We start from the raw sequence: 22,343 nt of genomic DNA on the forward strand, positions 1-22,343 counted from the left end.
GAGAGAGAGAGAGAGAGAGAGAGAGAGAGAGAGAGAGAGAGAGAGAGAGCTAGCTCTAAAAGTAGTAACTTTCAGTTTTGTAGTTTATTTTTTTATAAGCTGATGGTTTTTTAAATTATGTTCCACCAGGATCACTGCTTAAGGGTATGTAATTTGTAGCGACATTTTAAAATTTGAAACTGAATCTATTTCAGTCTGATGAGATTTTAGTTACAAAGACAAAACCATATACTGTACCAATGATCGATCTTCATAGGTGTAACTGTGTGAATGAACATGATTATGAAGGAAAAGAAAGAAAAAATGGAAATTGGTACTGAGTTGTGAAGTTGGCCATGGATGTTAATAAAGGAAATTGGTTAAGAAGCTGGGGGTAGCCTGCCGCTGTACCACGTAAACTATTGTACGTAATAGCCCAGTAAAATTGGAAGTTAACCTAAACATAATTGTGAACTAAAAAATTCTTTCAGTGAATTCTAATCAAAAACTATCTGAAAAGAAGATAGAAAAAAAAACGTTTACCACTTTCTGAGGCTGGATTTTTCAAAATGACTGCCCTAGATTTTTAATTTTACAGCCAATAACTCCTTAAAGTATAAGAAGTAGGTTGAATATACAACTTAGTAAACTTTTAATGATTAAATTGCGCAAATTTCGGTATATAATAAGTTTTGTATGCACGTACCTTTTATCAGGAATTTTGAAAGGAAACATAATATTATCGGAATATGGTGTCCAGTGCCAGATGTATTTTTGTTAGTATCTAGAAACGCATTCACAACGCAAATATTTCACATTTTTATATTTTATTTAGTTCTTAATAACCAGAAGTAAGAGGTTTACTAATTAAATGTTTCATGCATTTGCTATTTTTCTTCTGTACGCTCCCATCAAAATTATGTTTTTTTGATGAATGCAGTATTTTTCAACTAGTAAGGTGCTCTTTCTGTTAAAAAATAGATTGGATTTTTACCTAAACTATAAAACAAAAACAGCCAATGTCTTTGAAAATTAGTTATTGAACTGTTCCAGGTCAAAACCCCAAAGGTTTATTTAATTCTAAAAGAAAAAAACTAACAGTTTAGCTCATTTTTTATTCAACGCTCAAATCTAGGAAACTAAAGAGCGTACGATAAAAAATAAATCCTTTTTTAAAGAAGAGTAAATTTGCTAATATTTGAGTTCTCTTCAAACTCATTGCTAAATTATTTTCCGAGATACACTTTTTAAACAACAATATTTTCCCTCAAATTTTTATTTTTAACTTTGTGCTGTGTTTATACATAATATAAACATAGAGTAAATGTATGCGGACTTCATTATGTTGTGTCTGTACATTACTTCTGTACAGAATTTTCTGTCATTTCTGATATTCTGTATACATTATTCTGATCTCTGTTGTAGACCTAAAGATATTTGGTCGATATCGACAAAAGTCGACAAATAACCTGAACAATATATATTCCTGGAATTCTGGACAGTCAACTATCTATCACTCCTGAGTGTTGAAACTTGATTATACGTTAATTATTATTGAGGAGTCCTTATAATAAAAAATAATGTATTTTCATGTCATTTTGACTGCTTTCATAACTAGCATTATAATATTATTATTATTATTATGGCAGTACGGTCCTGCAAGAACCCGAGCCTTCTCCACAATAGCCAACTAATCTAAACGGTCTCTTGCTTTCTCCTTCCTTCTGCCAACCTTCAAGAGCTTCAAATCCTCCTCCACATCGTCCAGCCATTTTTTCGTTTTCCATCTGGTTTGCCATAAACTATCTTTCTGGGAATCCTTTCATCGGGCCTCCTCTCAACGTGTCCTAACCACCTTAATCTTGCACTTTTTATTAACGCCACGATGCTGGGTTCCCCGTACAAATTTATCAGTTCCTCATTCCTTCTTCTTCTCCAGACTCCATTCTCCGAGACTACTCCCTATATCCTTCTCAATACCTTTCTCTCCCAGGAGTTGAGTATCTGTTCTGCTTTTCTTGTCAAGGGCCATGTTTCTCCCCCATTGATCACTACTGGCCTTACGATGGTTTTGTAAATGACCACTCTCATCCTTTTAGAGAGAGCTCTAAGCTTCAATATTTTGTGCAGTGAGAAAAAACATCTATTTCCTGTTGCTATCCTGAACTCTATTTCGCTCTCTACTTTGTTATCATCTGTGACCAGGCTTCCCAGGTACTTAAACTGGTTTACAGAACTGAAACTGTGGTCTCTGGGTGTCACTTTACTATTCTCTTCCTTATCCTCTCTTGTTTTTTCATGAACACCATCTTGTCTTCATTCTCCTTAAGGCCCAATTCATATGCTGCTTCTTCGAATTCCTGGAATGTTCCTTTTAATGCTGCTCGGGTTCTTGCAACAATGACTACATCATCTGCATATGCTAAATGTTGAGACAGTCTATTGTAAATGGCCCCTCCTGGATTATTTCTGATTGAACGAATAGCTACTTCTAAAAACCCATAACTAGCATACAAACACGAAAACATAGTAATAATTGTTTTGGTTAAACTTATAAATGGAGATATAATAAGGTGGAGCATTCCATCGTGAATAATGAATAACTTGCCGTTTGAAACTGTACATACATTTTTATACATGTCTCTTCTCTAGGTATCTCTGATATTTTACACTAGAAAACATAAGTACATGATAAACGTAAATAATATTAGAAATCATCACGTTCTTGCAATCTATAAACGATGGTTTAAATCTATTGTTTGCTGTAATGAAGGGAAACCCAATCTAACTTAGTCTGGCAACAATATGAAAAAGAAGTCATGCTATTTAAATTGTCGGTTCCAAGACATCTGTGGCTTGGTGCAAAAACAGTCAGTGTCCGTTTTTAGGGGTTTCTAGTTTTTATTTAGTAACATTGTCTGATAAAGATTTAACTTTTAAAAATGATATCAGAAATATTGTCTTTTTATTCTGCAGCATCATATATTGATTGACGTTTCTGAATACCTAATTTTTAAAATTCATTTTCCTCTGCGCATTGGTTGATATTACGTTAAGCCTCACACAACCCCAAAGCTAACAACAAGAAACTGAATGAACTGACGTTCTTCTGTTCGGAAGCAATGAATTTGTGGGAGACCTCTTTTTAGAAATGTTTTGATGAGCTAGTGAAAGTGATTCACATTATCTTTGTTGATACTTGAAGCATAGAAACAATGCCTCCGGGCTGGAACCGCCATTGTTCCAGTACTGAAAATGGGATATGTCTCATACTGCCATAATTAAACAGGGATCTCTCTTTCTTTTCTTGTACCTACAATATGCCTGATGTCATCAAATAACAGCGTCCTGATATCATCTGCGAGAATCGCCTAACCTGAACGGAAAGAGAATCAGGCACAAACCGCAGGATACTCGAAACAGAAAAGATCTTATTCGAACTTGAACCACATTTTCTGCTTGTGGTCGACAACAAAGAATGAAGCATCGATGTATATTGTCCTCATAGGTTAGTAATTGTTAACGTTACTGTCAGTTGAAGTGAATGCAACAAAGTATTATTGGTATTAGGAAATAAATTTATAGGGTTAAATACATTTAAGTTTAAATAATTATGAATATGTATGTAAATTACACTGTAAGCACTCCGAGGTTCTCATCACAACGGATCAAGTGATATAGATGTTAATATTTACCAAATATTTATGCTAGAATGTGTTACGTGCAATCAGAAATTCAGATCATAGGAAAGCTGATCAAATGAGAAATTGCTAAACTATATTTTTAGATAAAATTAAGTAATTTCATTCTGGAGACAGCTGAAGTATTTCAATAATAAATACATTGAAGTTTGAACAAGTCTACAAATTTTCCTATCTTTCCTCTTTATTATGGAGAGAAAAGAATTTAATGCTGAAGATCCAAAGACGGGTACTAGCTTTAAGGTGTATTCTGATAAATTTTATTACGTGGGAGGTTAGTTTGTTTTTGCTTAATGACGTAAACATCACTGACTTATTTTAATAAAAACCATTTATTTCTGCTTACATTTGTTTTATTATATTTTTTCTCGATGTTATATTTTTTCCAATAAATCTTTTATCCCCACACAAGACTGAAAAGACAGGAAACTGCACGTCGATTTCGACTATTACAGCACTTACTAGACAAACGGTCCAAACTTCCAATTCATTAAAAAAAACTAATTTACATGACAATTATAAGGCCTATCTGGACATACGGCGTTGAGCTCTGGGGCTCCACTAAACCTTCGAATTCCTCTCGTATCCAATTCTTACAATCCAAAATCCTTGAATGCTCCCTACTTTGCCACAAATAAAATCATCCACAAAGACCTTAATATTCCATTTGTAACCGATCTAGCCCGAACCAGATATCAATTCTTCCATTACAAACTCCCTAACCACTCAAACCCATTAGTTTCTAATCTTGCTTCCTCTTTTATTCCGGACTATCCTCCGAGGCGTCTGAAAAGAAGATGGCCTCGTAACCTTATATTGTAAAAATGTTTTTAGAGTGCTACCATTGGGTAGTTTCTCTACATGCTTGTACCATACCATTATGATTTCCTCAAATTTACTTGATGTATTTATGTACAGTTGTAAATATCAATAAATAAATTTAAAAAAAAAATAAATCTTTTGATTTTAAAAACTGAAATACTAATTTTATTGTATTATCATTGTCTCGAAATGTTTTTGAAATATCCAGGTTTAATCCTAAGGAATTGAGGTGTGACATGAAATATGGGCATTCCTGGAAGATACTGCTAATTGTCAAATTTTTGTTACTATATTGACATTTCGGAGGAGTTCGTTTAAAGATAAGATAGGAGTGAATGAGCCTCGTGTGACCTATTTTGATCCTAGTCGGTAGGACCTTCTCTCGACGGCGTTTAGTGCAGGAAGTATCCCAGAGCTTAGCGTCCTGATATGGGAGGTCAATGTTTATCGTACATCATAAATATTTATCTTAATAAAACCAACATAAAAACCTTTTTGTTTTTATTTTGGTAAAGACGAAAGATAATGATACATGCGATTGGAGAAACGTCGAAAAATGAAACTAGTTTTTAGGAAATTCCAACATGTGAAACATATGGCAAATAATATGTAATATTCCATTGATAAATTGTAATTTTTTTTCTGACCTCTTTTATTGTATATATATAAACAATATTAATATATACCTGAGTATATATATAATGGTGCCCTTCCTTTGCCATATGGCATATAAATTGTAATATCTTTCTACGCTAAAGTTATGTCTCAGAAAAAATAACATTCCACGAGGATTAATTATGCACTACTGTTTTATGATTCATGCACAAATCTCTTTATGAAGTTGTTGACAATACATGAAGTGCAATGTGTGTTTGTAAGTCAATAATTAGAAACTAGGGGACAATGAAGGATTAAGAACAAGCTAGACCTTTTCAATGGCACTTTCTAAAACAAATCCTTTCTTTGTCTACTAATGGTCTCTTCACTCTTTCTACTCTCTTGTTCCTTCATAAACACATGGCATAGTTCTCTGACAAAATTAATTTGTGAAGCATCTATTCCAAAGGATTCCGCTAATTACATAGTTTAATCTTTATTTTTAGAAGAAAGGAAATACATATGTTATGATTATCACATAATTCAAAGGTCACCAGCAGAATATACGATTTAAAAACTTTCTAATTTATTGTCAACAATAGAAAATAAACTCTATTATTAAGAGAGAAAATAATGGAGCATAAAATTGACAAAACGAAGACTAAACTTCATACACACGATGATGTAGGATTTTGAGTGAATCAGGAAAACATTAGAAGTGGTCTTTTTCAACAGAATGTTAGTATTCTCGTTCAATAGAAAAATGTTTAGATTAAAATAACATACTAACAAAAACTATAGAATTTTTTGGCTTAAGTCCTCCGTTGAGGTCCTCTTGTGACAATTTTAATTTTTTTTTTAATAATGTATTTATTGTTATTTACAACTGTATAAAAATATAAACAACAAGTAAATTTGCTGTAGGTGACATAGTGACATGATACAAAGAGAATCAACCCACTGATAGAACTCCAATAACATTTCTAGAGAAGATCTCGAGGCCATCTTCTTTTCAGACGCCTAGAAGGATGGTGGTTGGCAAGTTTATCTTATATTTATAGGACTGGTATCTGGTTCTGCCCAAATTGGCAATATAGAGACATTGAGGTCCTGATGGATGAGTTGATTCGAGACAAAAGAGCATTAGGGATTTTATGAAGGATTTTGGACTGTAAGGATAGGTTCGGGAGGAATTTGATGGTTTATTGGAGCCCCAGAGCTCTTTTATAAGGTCAATTCTGTATGTTCAGATAGGCCTTATAATAGTCATGTAGACCAGTCTTTTGTAATGGATTGGCAGTTTAGTGCGTTTGTCTAATAAATGTTGTAATAGTCGGAATCGACGAGCAGTTTCCCTGTCTTTTCAGCCTTGTATGAAGATTCCATGTCAGTCGTTTGTCCAGATGTAGTCCTAAGTAACGGATCTGTTCGACAGGTATTATTAAAGGATACTGTAGGGCAAGAGGTCATGGGTTTACGACGAAGGGTGAATGTGATTTTTTGGAATTAATTTTAATCCTCCAATTTTGCCACCATTTTTGTAGGGTGGTGATGTGGGGTTGGAGGGATTGGGATACAATGTAAGAATCATTGTTCATTGACAATAGACATGTGTCATAGGCATAAATGGTGAGGATAGTGTTAGGATGGGTTGGGATGTCAGCTGTGAAACGTACGGAATGGTATAAAAGATAAGACCAAGGATACTACCCTGAGGTACACCAGTACATAGACGGAATAGGGATGAATAAGAGCTGTTGCAATTTACTTGAAATAATCTGTCGGAGAGATAAGAACGGATAATGAAGAAGTATGGGAAGTAGGGGCTAGGAATTTACGGCATATAGCACTAGGAATTTACGGTATAGCAGTCCTGGGTGCCTGCTAATGCCTCGATCAAAATCCTGTTCTACATCAAGAAGTTACAATTTTAAAAATATTATCATTGTTCTATAATTATTATTTCTAAAATTCTGCTTTATAAGACGACTCACAGCTTGGTTTAAACAATAAAAAAAACTAATTTATTTTTTAATTAAATACTGATGTAGACTCTGGGTGCCTAACTTTATTATAACGTGTTTCACAACTTTAACTTTAACCTCCAGTGTCCTCCCTCCAGTGTGGCCGTAGCCAAATTAATTATGGTTAGAACTGACAAGGGAAATAAAGATTATGTTGACTACAACCACATGTCTTAAAATAAATTACTTGAGGAGGAAATAGAAATTTTAGGAAACTGCCTAAGAAGGTTTGACAAGGATGTATTGTTATTTTTCGCTCTGTTTACTGAAGATGAGCGAAAGTGCCTAATGTTTATTATAGTTCATATGGAAGGCTAATTTTGCAAGAGGTGATTATTGTACTTCGCAACTGCAAGGGTATTTTATAAGGATGTAAATATCGAAAAAATATATGATACGTATCGTATTAATAGTTTTCAAACATATCGAAATGGTTCAATATAGCAACAAAAAATATTAATACTTCAAAAAATCAATAACTTTCTATCAATTAAAAAATAAATAAATATATGGTTTCCAGATTTTTCTATATTTTTAAACGTTTTCTAAATCTATTATTAACTTCAAATCTTTGTCTTGGTTTTGATGTAGGAGCTAAAATTATCTCCAAATGATAATACATTTGAGGTGCTGGGTTTTAAAACATGGTAACAGAAAAAAATGAAAACTTTCATGATTACTAATAACAACCAGGAGTTACTAGCCATGATTAAATACTTACATTATTCTTATGAAAATATACATTAACTGAAAATCCTTTCTAAATTCTTATAAACGCGCCCAAAAGAGTCACAAACTTTAATTCACAGTTGATAAACATAATGACAGTAAATGTCAGATACTTTGTTTTACGACCGAGTGCCTCAGTTAGTACGGTGATAGGTAATTGTTGGGTTAGTTCTTTTTTCTAATTTATTTCTTATTTAATATAAATTAATATATTTAGAAAGCGTATTGATAATATAGAACGTTATGAAGGTATTAAAAGTATTACTAAAGGGAACCATTGGCGTTAATATTATAAAAAAAACATTCAGGGAATATTTCGTTTATTAATTAATTTTAGTATATCCTATAGGTCTATTCAATTTTATTAGTAGTTTTATCTTCATTACTATTGAACTATTATCAATAAATTCTTTTATACAGTTAAAACTTCTCATATTTTTGTGGTGTATGATTATAATCAAAGATGTAACTTACCAGGGTTTGTTTTTTTCCTCGTCTTATACTATTTGATTATAATATTAATATCATTGACACCTAAATAACATAGAATGGAGGAAGTAAGTTTTTGAAAAAGTATGAATTATACAAACACGAAAAAAATATTGATAGCAAATTATCAACAACCAAATATCCACATTATATTCTTGCATAAGCATAAGCAAACGTAATATTATCCTATACAGGCAAACAGTTCTAAAACGGATCGTTCCGTCGATTTCATTATCAATAATTCACCTTAGTATATTTGTAATTAGGTACCCAATACAAATTTGCAAAAATAGAATATGGTCCAGGATATGTAGTTTTCAAAAAAGTATTATTTTTTGTAATCGACTATGAAAACAATGTTTCAAATTTTAAGTTTCACTCTTCAAAATTTGAAGTTTTAGGTTTCCAGACATAAAATCCGAAAAACAATGGTGATTCCAAGATGATCTTTGGAACTAACAGATATTATCATCCGCTAATGATTAAATTTTTATTTAGGCTTGATTGCGAAATAATTTTTTTATAGTTTGTTATTGTTGAGTGTTTGCGGCTTTAGCGCACTCGCTCAGCCTCCACTGGCTCATTGCCAGTGATGCGGGAAGAGGGATGCGCTGGGATCTCTTGAGCTCTGCTCTACCCCTCACACGTGGGGGATAGAGTGGGCTCAGGGATCCTCAGGTCGATTGTGTAAATATAGTATATATTATTTTATCATTATGTTATTTTATTTATTTATTTTTCATACAGATAGTTTGATTATGTTCATCTTGTCTATTCTTTTGTTTGTATATATTTTAAGAGAGTTTTTTTTTTTTATTTTTTATATTTTTTTATTTATTTTTTTTTTTTATTTTTTTTTTTTTATTTTAGTATGTATGAGATCATTCATCACTATTACCTATTGCCCACAACTGTGTGGCCGATTGTAATATCTATCAATATAAAAAAAAAAAAGTTTGTTATTTGCTAGTATAGTGATGAATTAATTTAAATCTCTATATTTTTTTAATAACAGGTTAATATTGCTTAAAAAAAAGACCTTTCTTAGCTAACATTAATCAGCTGGGATGCTAACAGCTATACTCATATAATGACAACAAACCCAGAGGTTCGATGTCGATAACATTATTCGTTACTCACGAAACTCGCTCCATATAAAATACAATTTTCAAATGCGTACCAAGAACCATTATCACACTCACTTTTCGATGGACTTAAAGGTCATGTAAATAATAGTAAAAAAAAATATTATTTTTTTGGTTGGAAATTTTAATAGCACATCAACCAATTAACAAATAATACAACAATAATAATGTATAAAACAAAGTATCTTTTTTTTCCAAATAAATAAATATAGTTGACTCCAATTCATTAATTTAAATGCATACCTAAGAATTAATCGAGTGACCCATAAAATGCTTTTCTGCAATCAGATAAGAAACACAGGTCTTTCGTTTTTATGCGAAAACCCATTTATTTGATTTTTATAGAGCTCATTTTGGAAAATAGGTCATCTTGGACATTATAATTTAGAGTATAATAGAAAATAATTACTGCTTTCAATTTTCTTTTTCTTCGTAGAGGTAATTGTACTTCTACCCAAGTACAACAAACTCATTCCCGAAAATCTTAGAATATTCTTAACTTATTTGTAAGAGAACATATAGAAGTATAATTGTAATAATATAATAGAAGTATAATTATAATAATATAATAAACAAAGCCAATATGTAATTTGTATATATATACTCTGTATTATCATATATTTGTAATTGTAATTATATATCAATAAAGAGGATTTGAAAATAAAAAAAAAAGTATAATTGAGACATAACAAGCGGTATATTAATTAATACGCTGTCTACAAAACCATTAGATTTTGGCAACTTGTTTAAGGCTGATTTCATAAATTGTTGAAAGAGTATTTTGGAAATTTCCACGGTCTGTCGCGCCAATAAACAAACAAACACATGACCGTTTGGTCCTAATATTATATTAGTATGTGAAATTAATTACCGATTAAATCCTGTCTTCGACGAAAGTGATTTTTAAGTAATTAGTTGAAAACAAAATTAGAAATGGTAAGCAATAATTGTATTCTCCTCTTTTACATATTCTCCGCCTTCAAAAGTATCTAGTGAGCATTCGTGATCCAGCAGCCACAGAGATACGGTGCCTCTTTCAGCTTGTTGGACCTTATAAAGAGTAAGTTCCAGAACAGGAGAGTAGATGATAAAGATTTGAGATAGATCCAAAGAGATAGAAGCTTCCGTACAGAGCAGGTATTATCTGGGGTCAGTTCTTGTTCCGGCTCCATGTAAAGCGATAATTAATCGGTTGCTGAGTTCAAGAGCGGTTTCGTGGATGATTTGACCACGGTTTGGTTGCCAACAATATTAGTGAAAGAAAATTATATCCTTATAAATCCAGAAATAGAAATTTCGTCTAAGTGAGGTGATAACCTACCAGAGATTCTTTTGTGCCCCACCTGTGTAATAAAGCATTAAGCCGACAAATAATGATTTTTTTATTATAAAATTTTAATTACAATCCTAATTGTTAAAATCGTTCCCAAGATATAGCTTATTCTTTAACGAAGATATGAAAGCATTTTATTCATATAAGAATTGAAAAAAATGTGCTCAGAAACGATGATTTATGTAAATGCAATTTTTCGCACATCAAGAACAAATTTGGTTTCAAGCTTGTCTTTAGTCAAATTCATGGGGATCGTTTAATTTTAATGAAATAAGGGGATTTTACGGGTGGTCGCATATTAATTCTATCAAATTCCATCCACTCGTGTAGCAAATATATTTTCCTTCAAACGCCTATATTTCTAAAACAACTCGTCTTGTAGGTTTTATTCTTTAACGACCAATCATTCAACTTGAAATACAGGTAGAACACAATGGAAATAGCCCGGAAGTTGAACTGATCTAAGTACTTGAGAGATTTCATTATTATAATTTTTTCTAAAATATAAAAAATAAATGTTTTATAATTAATTATAACATCAATCTAATTTAGTTTCTCATTTTAACTTCCATTATTTTCTTGTTATTATAATAAGAACAACTTTCTATATAATTTTAAATAGTGATAAGTAAGCAAAATAAAAAATTTTGCAAGTTGTAGGTTTATCGTAATAATTTTAAATACCGACATAAATAAAACACTGAATGCTTGCCAAAAAATTTGTAGATTAATTTTAATAGATTTTATTTATATATAATAAAAAATAAATAAATCGTGAGTAAACCTGAGGTTCTAAATGTCGCAAGTTAGAATCTTCTCGCTCAATTGCTACAAGGTAGGCCTTCTCGTTTAAGTTCAGTCGTTAGAGCAAATTGAAACCGGATGCCAAATAGAGCAAGAAAATGTAACTGTATCACCGCTTGCTCATAGTTAATTCGGATCAACCTAGTTTGGAAAATTTTAGGCGCCCAAGTTTCAGCTTTGGGCAGGTGAAGTTCAAATATATTCTTTTATTAAAATATTCCGCACAAAAATTTATTATATCTGGTTTGAAACTAAGCACGAAACTTTATTGGTTACTTTAAATAAAGTCGTAATTGTTTATTTTGGTCGATTAAATAAGGCGGGAGCGATTCATATTTAAGCTAACTGGTTCTAACATTTATGATAAATTGTTGTTAAATCTTGTTTAATCGATGCTTGTATGATCATATATTTTAAAGTGTTTATTATGAATAATAAATCAATTAATTATTATTAAATATTAATTAATTATTACCAGTTAGCAATACCAATGATTTCTCAGAAGAGGTAAATTTAAAATTCTCTCTTATACCATTAAAGTTACTGCATTAATTAGATCGCTCAAAAGGGATAAACAAGACCCTAGCAGATACTTGTCAGTGGAATTTGGGTCCTCCCTGCCGGATGTAATTCTGTACTCTAGAACAGTATTATTTACTGTTAATTTCTTTTCTCTTGAAAATATTTTAAAGTTGAATGCAATTAAAAATTTAATTTACCACTTTTCTTCTTGAATTTGATACTATATAAATTGTCTGACCATTTTTATGGGGATTGAGCATTTAACCTTAATCCATGTAAATTTATATCCATTTATATGGTGTGTATATTACTATAATATTTCCTATCTGCTGAATGGCCATTTATCGCCGCTTTTCATTAAAGTTTACAAAAACGTATAAAATAAAATATTTTGTTAGTTACTATTGGACGTATTTATAAAATAGTACTTTATTACAAGTAGGATAAATTCGATACAGTCTACAGAAAGTCTAAGGCAGAGTAAGGAACCTATTCTACGATACATTCAAATAAAATAACTATTTTATTTTTAGTCGTTCCACTATCAAAGAAAACAAGCGATATATTCATATGTAACGTAAACTGCTAATTAATTATTTGTAGAATTTATAAAATAAATTACTAATCCCGGGAAGATTACAATTGTATCAAATCAAATGTAATTCATGTATGCAAATATGAAGTCACTCACTGGCATTCTCCACGGCTCCTAAGGATGGGTCTGAGGCAGTGTGTATCTTGTCCCTGGATACGCAACAGCTCCAAATCATTCCTCCAGAACAGAGATCCAAAGGCTTTCCTCCTTCAAGAACGCAAGAAAGAGATAGCCCACACTCGAACTGCGTTCCACGGTACCAACAGCTCTGAGGAATCACTGAAACAGGAGAGGCATCTAGTAAGAATACTGAAATTCATAACTATGATGAAATTATTATTATTTTCTGTATTTCATTAAATTCATAACAAAACTTGATCAAACTTAGGGGTTAATTTAATTTGTACACACACACATTATAAAATTTACTGGGTCGTCAGATTTACCTAAAACACACTACTACTAGCCAATTAATTAAGAAATTAAAAATCTGTGGGAAACAAATCAAAAATCTCGTCAGTCAATATTTCAAGCTACGAATATAAAGATGGGAAATAATAACAAAGTATACACAGAAATTTGTAAAGCTGAAAAATTGTATAATAATAAAAAAAAAAAAAAAAATAAGAGGTTAAATATTTCTCTTTTTTCTAAATGATCATTTCTTCTATCCATGCATTTGTGTGACAGCATTGTTATGCTTATGTCATGCTAGTTCCTCACCATGACCTTTAGAACTTAATATTCCATTTTTCACTCCCTTGTCGGAGCTGAATTTGCATTCGGCCAATTTTCTGACACAGCGCATAATTGGAGCCATATGAAGTCCAGAAAGAATACAGACTGAAGTTAGCGAAAATTTAACACAGTCTGTCTGTAAAATCATGATAATTATGGTTTGTGATTGAAAGGAAAGTGATCGTGGAAACGTGGAACACACGTTCCCTACAGTACGGGCTTGGAAGTATAAGGCTGGAAGGCTGGAACCAACGGGCTTGGTTGACATGGCGGGGAACTGGCAAATAAAATCTATCAGAGGGTAATCAGTATGCATTGTTCAAAGAGGCACTTACATAGAAAAATGTTCAACTTTTCACATGATGTAAATATCATATACAATAAACTAAATTGTGTATTTTAAAAAAATAAAAGACCTTAGGTTTTCGTTTACCTCCTAAGATCAGCTATTAACAGCTCATATCCGTAATAAATAAAGAATTGAATTTTAATGAAGAGAATAATGTGTTAGGAATACATTTATTAAGTTGGATGATAATGAAACACTAAAGAATTTTTAAAATGAACCAGTACCATAACCAGCGTTGCTATCAGACAAAAAAAAATAAATAGTTTTCGGAAGGACAAGATTTGGAAAAGGAAGAAGCCAAAAGTTCCACTCCCTGACTTCCCGCCAGGGTTAGATACGGTTTGTGTAATGGAGCCCGAGACAGCTGAACGACGGACCCACTCCTGAAAAAAATATCGCATTAGAGCCTAGTTACGTAGCAAATCGTTCCACCCTAGCGGTTCATCCTATTTAGAAACTGTTTATGGCTGCAATACAAGACTAACCGCGTTTTATGCCTAATTCAATGTTCTTTTATTTAAAACCAGAACCAGATTATTTGTTGATTTTGAAATGAATAAATACATAAGATTTTTGGCATCCCCATTGCAGTAGGAAGATTAATATCTGCTTCTCAATTATAGAAAACAGGCCCATAGAAAGTGAAACCTGCAATTCTTCCAATGTCTTTTATTTCTTTTTCATATTAAAAGAAGAAAAATTTGCCGAGTAGTTGGAATAACCGGAGGAAGTAAATATCGAGTTCGAAGGGTTCATTTAACGGTTAAAATGAAAATTAAACTTTGTACCACTACAAGCTTTGTAAGGAAGTACTTTTACTAGACCAGTGGTTGTGCAAAGAGGTGATTAGGCCAAAATCATGCTCGACCGCCAGTTTTTTACCCACTGCAGGGTACCCAATTTATGAGGCTGGGTCGACCCCAGGAGGGCTCCAGAACCCACAGGGTTGACTCGCGGTTACAGTGTAACAGAAAACTATTTTCTGCCCAGCTGGATTCCAACCTGGGTTCTTGGAGTAAGTAGTATCGTGCCTTGCCATGGTATATGACAGATCTAGCTGGATGAAATTATTTCCATGTTTTGAGGTTGCTGATTTGGTAAAAAAAATCTAAAACTAGTAGTTTTTGAGGTACAGGATTATTTCGTAAATACAGACTTAAAAATTGAAATTTTTTTTTTCATATGAGGAAGCTAAAGTAGCGGATTATATTTGATAAAATCTATACCAGATTATGCTTACAGAAATTACCAGCTTCTTAATTACATTGGATCATTATTATGTACGCCATTTTCAAAGTATGGAGGTTTCAAGGAAAATCAATTTGCGCAAGGATTGGGTATTTGATACAGTTGAGTTAAAATCGGACCAGAAATTTTCGAAATGTAGATCTACCAAGAGAAATAAGTTTGTTTTATGCTGCATTGTAGATCATAGAATTTGATGAAATTGATATGGAATCATCTAGAAACAAAATTCGACATTTTCAATTAGCTTCGAACCTTGATTTGACTATAATAGATTGGTATACACGGAAGCAACTTTGTTCAAATATATCTATTACATACAATTCGATTTTTTGGATCAATTAATCATGGCAGTCGTCATCTGGGCCCCGGCCCGAGACCTTTTTACGTCTGTTTTGGCATTTCTTGATTTCCTAATGTTGAAAGAAAACTTGAGAATATACTGACTATATTTGCGGCATCGCTTTGACCTATGTTTTTAAGAGTTATGTTTTCAACTTTGATAATCTCTTCGGATTTCGATATTAACGAACGCACTACTGTTTTTTATTACTTTCTGTAAAAGTTTTTTCTGGTCTACTAAGTCCTCATAACGAGAATAATGCAGCTGAAAAATGAAATTCATGTATTTTTTTGCCAAACGCCAAAAGTAACGATTGACACAATTACCAACGATCGTTTATTTTCAAGCAGAAACTTCTTATTGAGTATGTGGCAAGTGGCATCGGATACCCCTCGGATGGCTAACGGATTAAAAATGTATCCATCACAACGTAAATAAATACAATTATTTCCGATTTAACAACTCCGATCATCATATATCAAAATTTCTCTACTTCCAACCTGAGACAGGAATTTAAAAAAAATAAACCTTCCTTAACACAACAAATTCCTATGATATTCTGAAACTACAGAAAAAAACCCTAATCAACCATGAAAAAATCTCTCTGCATAAGGATAGAGACATACTTTTTTTTTAACATTGAAAATTCTACAATTAAAAAATATTAAATCTGTATTGCTTTAACCCATGAAGGATTAGGACAGTATTTTGTAAGTACTGTTACTAGACCAACGGTTGAGGAAGGAGGTGATTTAGTCAGAAACACGCTCGACCTTTGCTTTACCGATGAGCTGCATGCTCCCAATTCTAATATTATGTTAGAAAATAAAATAAATCACTATGTTTTGATTGTTAAATTTTAAGCTCTGAATTTTCCGAACCAGAATTCAATCCTTTATTGTAAACTCCCTAATGCACAAGTATCTAACCTAGCTTCCTCTTCCATTCCTGTTAATGCTCCGAGGCGCCTGAAAAGACAAGGAATTGAGACCTTCTGATGTAGAATATTAATACAGTGCTACCAATAAGTAGTTTCTCTACATGCCTGTGTCCACACCATTACGATCTTACATCAAATATACTATTTTTATGTAAATACAGTTGTAAATGTCAATTAACAAAAAAAAAAAAAAAAGTACCCCCTAAATTTTGAAGTATTCTATTTTCAAAAGCACATGCTTACAAGAAAGTTTTACCTTTACTACTGATGCCGAATTAGGTTAATTTTGATGATAATTCACTAAGACAAAACAACTCGTTCTCTGATTTACGTGCATTTCATTTATGTTTTAATGTAGTAAAACGATTTCTGGCACTTCTTAGTATTATTAGCATCCTCAGAGGCTAAGTTATCAATAAAGGGTGTAATCAATAGATGCAGACAGGAAAGTGGTTTTCGTCCAACTAGATCTGCCAACTGTTGCATTTAGGCGACTGGGCGACATTTTAAATAGTTAATATTAAATGGCGTTAATTAAAAAAGCAAGATTAAGGTGGTTAGGACACGTTGAGAGGATGCCCGATGAAAGGATGCCCAGAAAGATGGTTTATGGCAAACCAGATGGAAAACGGAAAAGAGGACATCCCCAGATCAAATGGCTGGACGATATGGAGGAGAATTTGAAGCTCTTGAAGGTTGAAAGATGGAAGGAGAAAGCAAGAGATCGCGTAGACTGGTGGGCTGTGGTGGAAGAGGCTCGGATTCTTGCAGGACCGTAGTGCCATAATAATAATTGTATTTAAAATTAAAATATCCTTCGTAAAATCCTCAATGCTCCTTGTCACAAATAAAATCATACATAAAGACCTTAATGTTCCCTATGTAACCGATCTAGCCCGAACCAGATATCCCTCCTTCCATCATAAACTCTCTAACCACTCAAACCCCCTAGTTTCTAATCTTGCATGCTCTTCTATTCCTGATGATCCTCCGAGGCGCCTGAAAAGAAGATGGCCAGGAGACCAGCTAATGTAAAATGTCATTAGAGTGCTATCAATGGGTAGTTTCTCTACACGCCTGTAACACTCCAATTTAAATTAGATCAGATTTACTAAATGTATTATAATGTACAGTTGTAAATAGCAATAAATAAATATTTAAAAAAAAATTAAAATAAATAAAAGATATGTTTGAATGTCTACATTTCATTTCTCAAACGGAGTTGATTTTATTCATTAGAAAATAGTAGAGAACGGAATTAGATTAACCACAAAATGTTGAAAAGAGCAAGGACCCTTTGAATCTACGAGTCACTAACACGTGATTCAGAGATGGTATCAATTAATTAATAAAATTCTTATCTATGGACCATTCATACCGTGTAATTTTACTGATGTACTCCTTTGCATTCAGAGGGAACTAATCTCGAAATTCGTTCTCAGTAATCCAAGCATCAAATCCTAGATCTGCGATAGCCTTATTTAAAGGATGCTATTTATTTAATCTTTTTACTGTATATTTCATTAAATATAATGATTATAAGTCTTATCCTTTATAATAAAAGAGGGTCGCACGTGTCTGTAACAACTCAGTCAATGACTTATTGATCACTGTGTATCGAAAACGATAATGTCTATGAAGATTTATGGTGGATCCCCTTATGCTGTAGGTATGGAACAAGGCTGAATTTCAAAATATTCAGATTCTAATTGGTTTAAAAATATTTTTCTAAGATCAAAAAAATATAAATAAATCGAAAACTATACACTTTTTAAAAGTTAATTTGACACTAAAATCTATGAAGGATCATAGGGTCAGTACTTTTTCTTAATTAAACGGTTTCTAAAAGAAGGTATAATTAGCAATATAGGCTAGATCCAGCCGAGGGAACATTTTAATAAATTACAGTTTCAATAAATAATAAAAAGATAATGTTCGTTTAAATGTACCATAATAATTGCCTCTTCAAAGAAAATCCAAGCGATTGGTAATTAAAATTATGATAGCTGCTCAGAAGGTGTTATCGAGAATTCATATTTTCTGTAAGTTGAACCTTTCTCCCTTCCGCCTTCAATATATATTTTTTGTCAGAGAGGCAAGGAAAAAGTAACAAAACCGAAAAAAGTTGGAACTCGCTGAATCAAAGTGACGGTCGAGTTTTTTTTCTTTTAAGGAAAAGTAACTCTCAATTTCAAAGATCCGTCTTTCTTTATTATAACTTTAAGTTACATCGAACGTGAACAACTATACGTTACATCACGCGCTTTCTTCTTTTCTCTGTCACACATTTAAAAACAGCGTCGTAACTGTTCCATTGAACGTCTTCCCTTCCCGACATCTAAGCGAAGTAAATTTATACTTTCACTGCTAGTGATTGAAAAAAACGAAAAACTATAAGATACATAGAAATTTGAAGAACGATTTGGCGAGACGAGAGGCGGAGGGTAGCTCAAGAGCAAATCTGTGTTAGTAAGCCGATGAACTGGGATGAGGGTGAAGGTCGTTATACCGGCTCCGGCACCTGCCCGCTCGCCTCTCCTTCACTTTCTCCACTCGCCTGGAAATCGATCCATCTTTCGTCCCGGCCATTTCCAGCCAGGAGATAATAAGGATCCAGTTATTTCTGTACGGCAATTATAGCCATCACACTGGCAGCGAACCCAAATGCTTGAGGCCATCTAAGATTGGTCCATACGAATTTCACTCGACGAAACCCCGTTTGGGGCAAACGTCACATTTAACATCATCCTTCCTACTATACATTGTTAAACCCGAATTATTCGTCTCGTCAATGAGGAATTATAGACATGTAGGTTGTATAAATCTCACTAAAGATATAACTAAATAGAAACGTCAGAAAACTAGAAAGGATCTTCTGAGAAATGAAAGGAAAAAAAGAGAAACTCACGTCTACCTCATAAGAAAAACAAAATTGAAATTGGGGTTAAAATCAATACATATCAAGTCCAAAAGACGGTGTGTGCATGGAATTATAAGCATACAAATATAATAAACCTCTGGTAGTAATGTGGCATTGTTTCACCTAAATTAGAATAATTAAGATATCAATGGGATAAAACTTATTAATTTGTACAGATTAAAGATTCACAAGGAGAGGAAATTAGATACAAATTAAAATATACATGAAATATCGAAAAAATAAACTGAAAATAGATCAGAGGATCGCGGTTAACTGATTCATAAAATGTTTAGTTCGCCGTCAATAACAATATAAAATATAAGAAAAATCAAATAAAAACATACAAAATATAACTTTATTTACAAATTCCTCCAAGAATACAATCTTCATATCTCTTGTCCGTGATAGAAACTTGGATGAAGGTTAATCGGAAGGTGAGGTGTTGAGATAGATAGTGTGAGCGTACGCGTTCCAGAGTCTAGTTAATTCTTAAGATAAAATAAATAATGGAAATGCATAAAGCCACTCGCTGAACAGCGATTTGATAAGAATTATGATTTATAGAGACCACAAAAGAATGATATACCCTAAGTAGGTGAAGTATAGGTAAGCTCAGCGCGACTACTCGAAGTCTAAATTAAAATTGAGTCAAAGATAAATAACCACCAAGATTATTGGTAGTAGAGCAGCAGTTATTTAACAAGGTATCAAGGAAAATGAGAACTTCAGATAGGAACCTTTCAGAGGTCACTCCACTCTGAGAAGTATATGAAAAGAAAAAAATAAATAAAAATAAGAAGACAATTTGATTTTAAGCTATCAATGCACATAAATTACTTTTAGAGATAATCTACAGAAAAGTAGCATTTTCAATGATCACTGGAAATTTGTAATGTTTTAATAAAATCAGGAAACAATTAAACAGCACAACAGAAAGTCTCTTAAATGGGACCAGGTCGCATAGTAACTGAATCGATGAAAATGGATTTCAAGTTAAATATCAATGATTTATTCCCAAATAAATTCATGTATGCACTGACTACTTCAACTGGCAGTATCTACTAGGGTTTCAATTATTTAGTCTGACTGAGATGTTCAGGGTTCAGATTTTTTGTAGTTCTATACTGCAGAATGTGTGTATATGTGTATAATAAATTGTTTTCACAGATAAATTAAATAATTTTATTGTTTAAAGGACTTCGTTGAAGAAGGTCAGCAATAAAAGGTGCTTGAATAGCGAAACTAATTCTTGGCAATTTGGTAAGGTAACTGTCATATGAACATTTTTCTAGCTATAAGATTCATTTATCGATCTTCATCTCAATCTTTCCCCTAAAACAGATCGCTGAAAAGATGGAAGAATATCGGAAGTCCGAAGGGTACCGAATAAACTAACTTGATTTTTAAAATACTCGTGCACAGTCTGACAAGTTAAGTGTTTTGGAGCACCGAAGCCATTTAATGTGGAATGCGGCATATAACAGGTGGGTTCTCAATAGCTCTTCTTTTCTTAACATCGTTAATAGGGTAGATCTTTACAAAGATGATTCAGGTTTTAACCCATGCAGATCATGTATTAATCATGGGGAGATCCCAGAAGAGCATAAGGATGGCCTTTGAAGCAATTGATTTATATTATTTTATAGCAATTGATTTATTTCATAGAACCGCGGATTAACGAAATCAAGACGAAGATTATGGTAATAGGCAAAGTACAGTAGACCCAGAGGTAGACCCATTATAGAATTGGACCTTATGATTTGTAAGCGCTCAGATGCTTTCAGTATCTTGGATCTATTATTAATGATTTGCTGAACGTGGAAGAGGAAGTGAAATTTCTGATATCGCCAAGAAGAATTTCAAAAAAGAAAAGAATCTATTTCTTAATCTGTCTTTAATTAAAATTAGCCTTGACGACCAAGGCTATTTGAAGGTACGACCTGGTTTATGCTGAACAAAACCCCTAATAAACCAGTAGTTACAAACGGTGGAGGACCATGGTCCCTCAGCAATAATAATATGAACATGCTAGACAGGTCTGGAGTACTGATTTTGAGGAAATTCCTAGGACCCGTGCACCAGAATGGTCATGGAGGGGTAGGAAAAACAGCGAACTATTTCGGATCTACAAAACAATGATCATCTCTCCCACACATTAAAATAGTGTCGTTAAATTGGCTAGACCTTGTTATGAGGATAGAATGGCAAGTAGGTCGTACAAGAACGAACCGGATGGTGTGCGTCCACGTGGTAGTCCGAAGGGCCGATGGAGGAATAAAGTGGGGCAAGATCTTTGGGAACGGAATATTTTTGTTAGAATGCAAACGATAGTGCAAAAGAGTTGGCAGTTGTTGAGCAGGCAAAATGCAGCGCCAAGTGCCTCTTGTGTTGGTAGAAGTTTCGTTTACTGAGATTACTCAAGGAAATTTTACATTTTAAAAGAATTCATGAAAAGACTTTATATCTTATAAATTGTATGCCAAGATTTATAGAATATAAAAACTGAAGGAAAGGGGGATTTCCTATATTTACTATACAAAGCCTATCAGTCCAAGATTTCGCTCAATTTACACTTTATCCAGTTATAGGATCTCTTAAGTCGAAAAAAGTGATTTATAAAAACAATTTATAGGTTATGAAATAGAAAATTCTAGATTAAATTCGATTTTAGAAAGGAGTGAACAGTTAGGATAACTTTAGTTATTTCTTTCTCTCATTCATAAGGACTCCTTTATCTGTACTAAACGTTTTCGATTATATATACTTCAGGATAAATCTCTTACAACCGAGTTCCCTCAATTGTTGAATCAATTAATTCAAAATCAATCTAGGATGACAATTGGGTGATTCAATGACGGCATATTACGAAATTAACGGCGTTAGCGGCACCGTTTTCTCTTAATTTTATTTTTAAAACTGAAGAAAAATCGTTTAATATTAATGCTTAATAACCCAGAGGTATGCGATAGGACCTTAAAAAGGTCCAGCGGACAGGACAAGACTTAACTGAAATTCATTCTCCTTTTATGATATTATGCAGTATGATAGTTATATATTATATAATTTAT

At 32.8% G+C, this 22,343-nt stretch overlaps 1 protein-coding gene across 2 annotated transcripts in view; it reads right to left on the reverse strand.

The window, feature by feature from the left end:
* The window catches only part of LOC106679854 (trypsin II-P29), an 85,587-nt gene that overhangs the window by 15,560 nt on the left and 47,684 nt on the right, over positions 1–22,343 (reverse strand). For both annotated transcript variants that reach the window (XM_014419227.2, XM_067052463.1), the window contains one exon: positions 12,837–13,019. In XM_014419227.2, the coding sequence (XP_014274713.1) occupies positions 12,837–13,019 (183 nt within the window). The remainder of the gene's footprint in view (positions 1–12,836; positions 13,020–22,343) is intronic.

The sequence above is a fragment of the Halyomorpha halys genome, unplaced genomic scaffold, assembly GCF_000696795.3.
Source record: "Halyomorpha halys isolate HHAL.00 unplaced genomic scaffold, Hhal_1.1 Scaffold223.1, whole genome shotgun sequence".
NCBI lineage: Eukaryota > Metazoa > Arthropoda > Insecta > Hemiptera > Pentatomidae > Halyomorpha > Halyomorpha halys.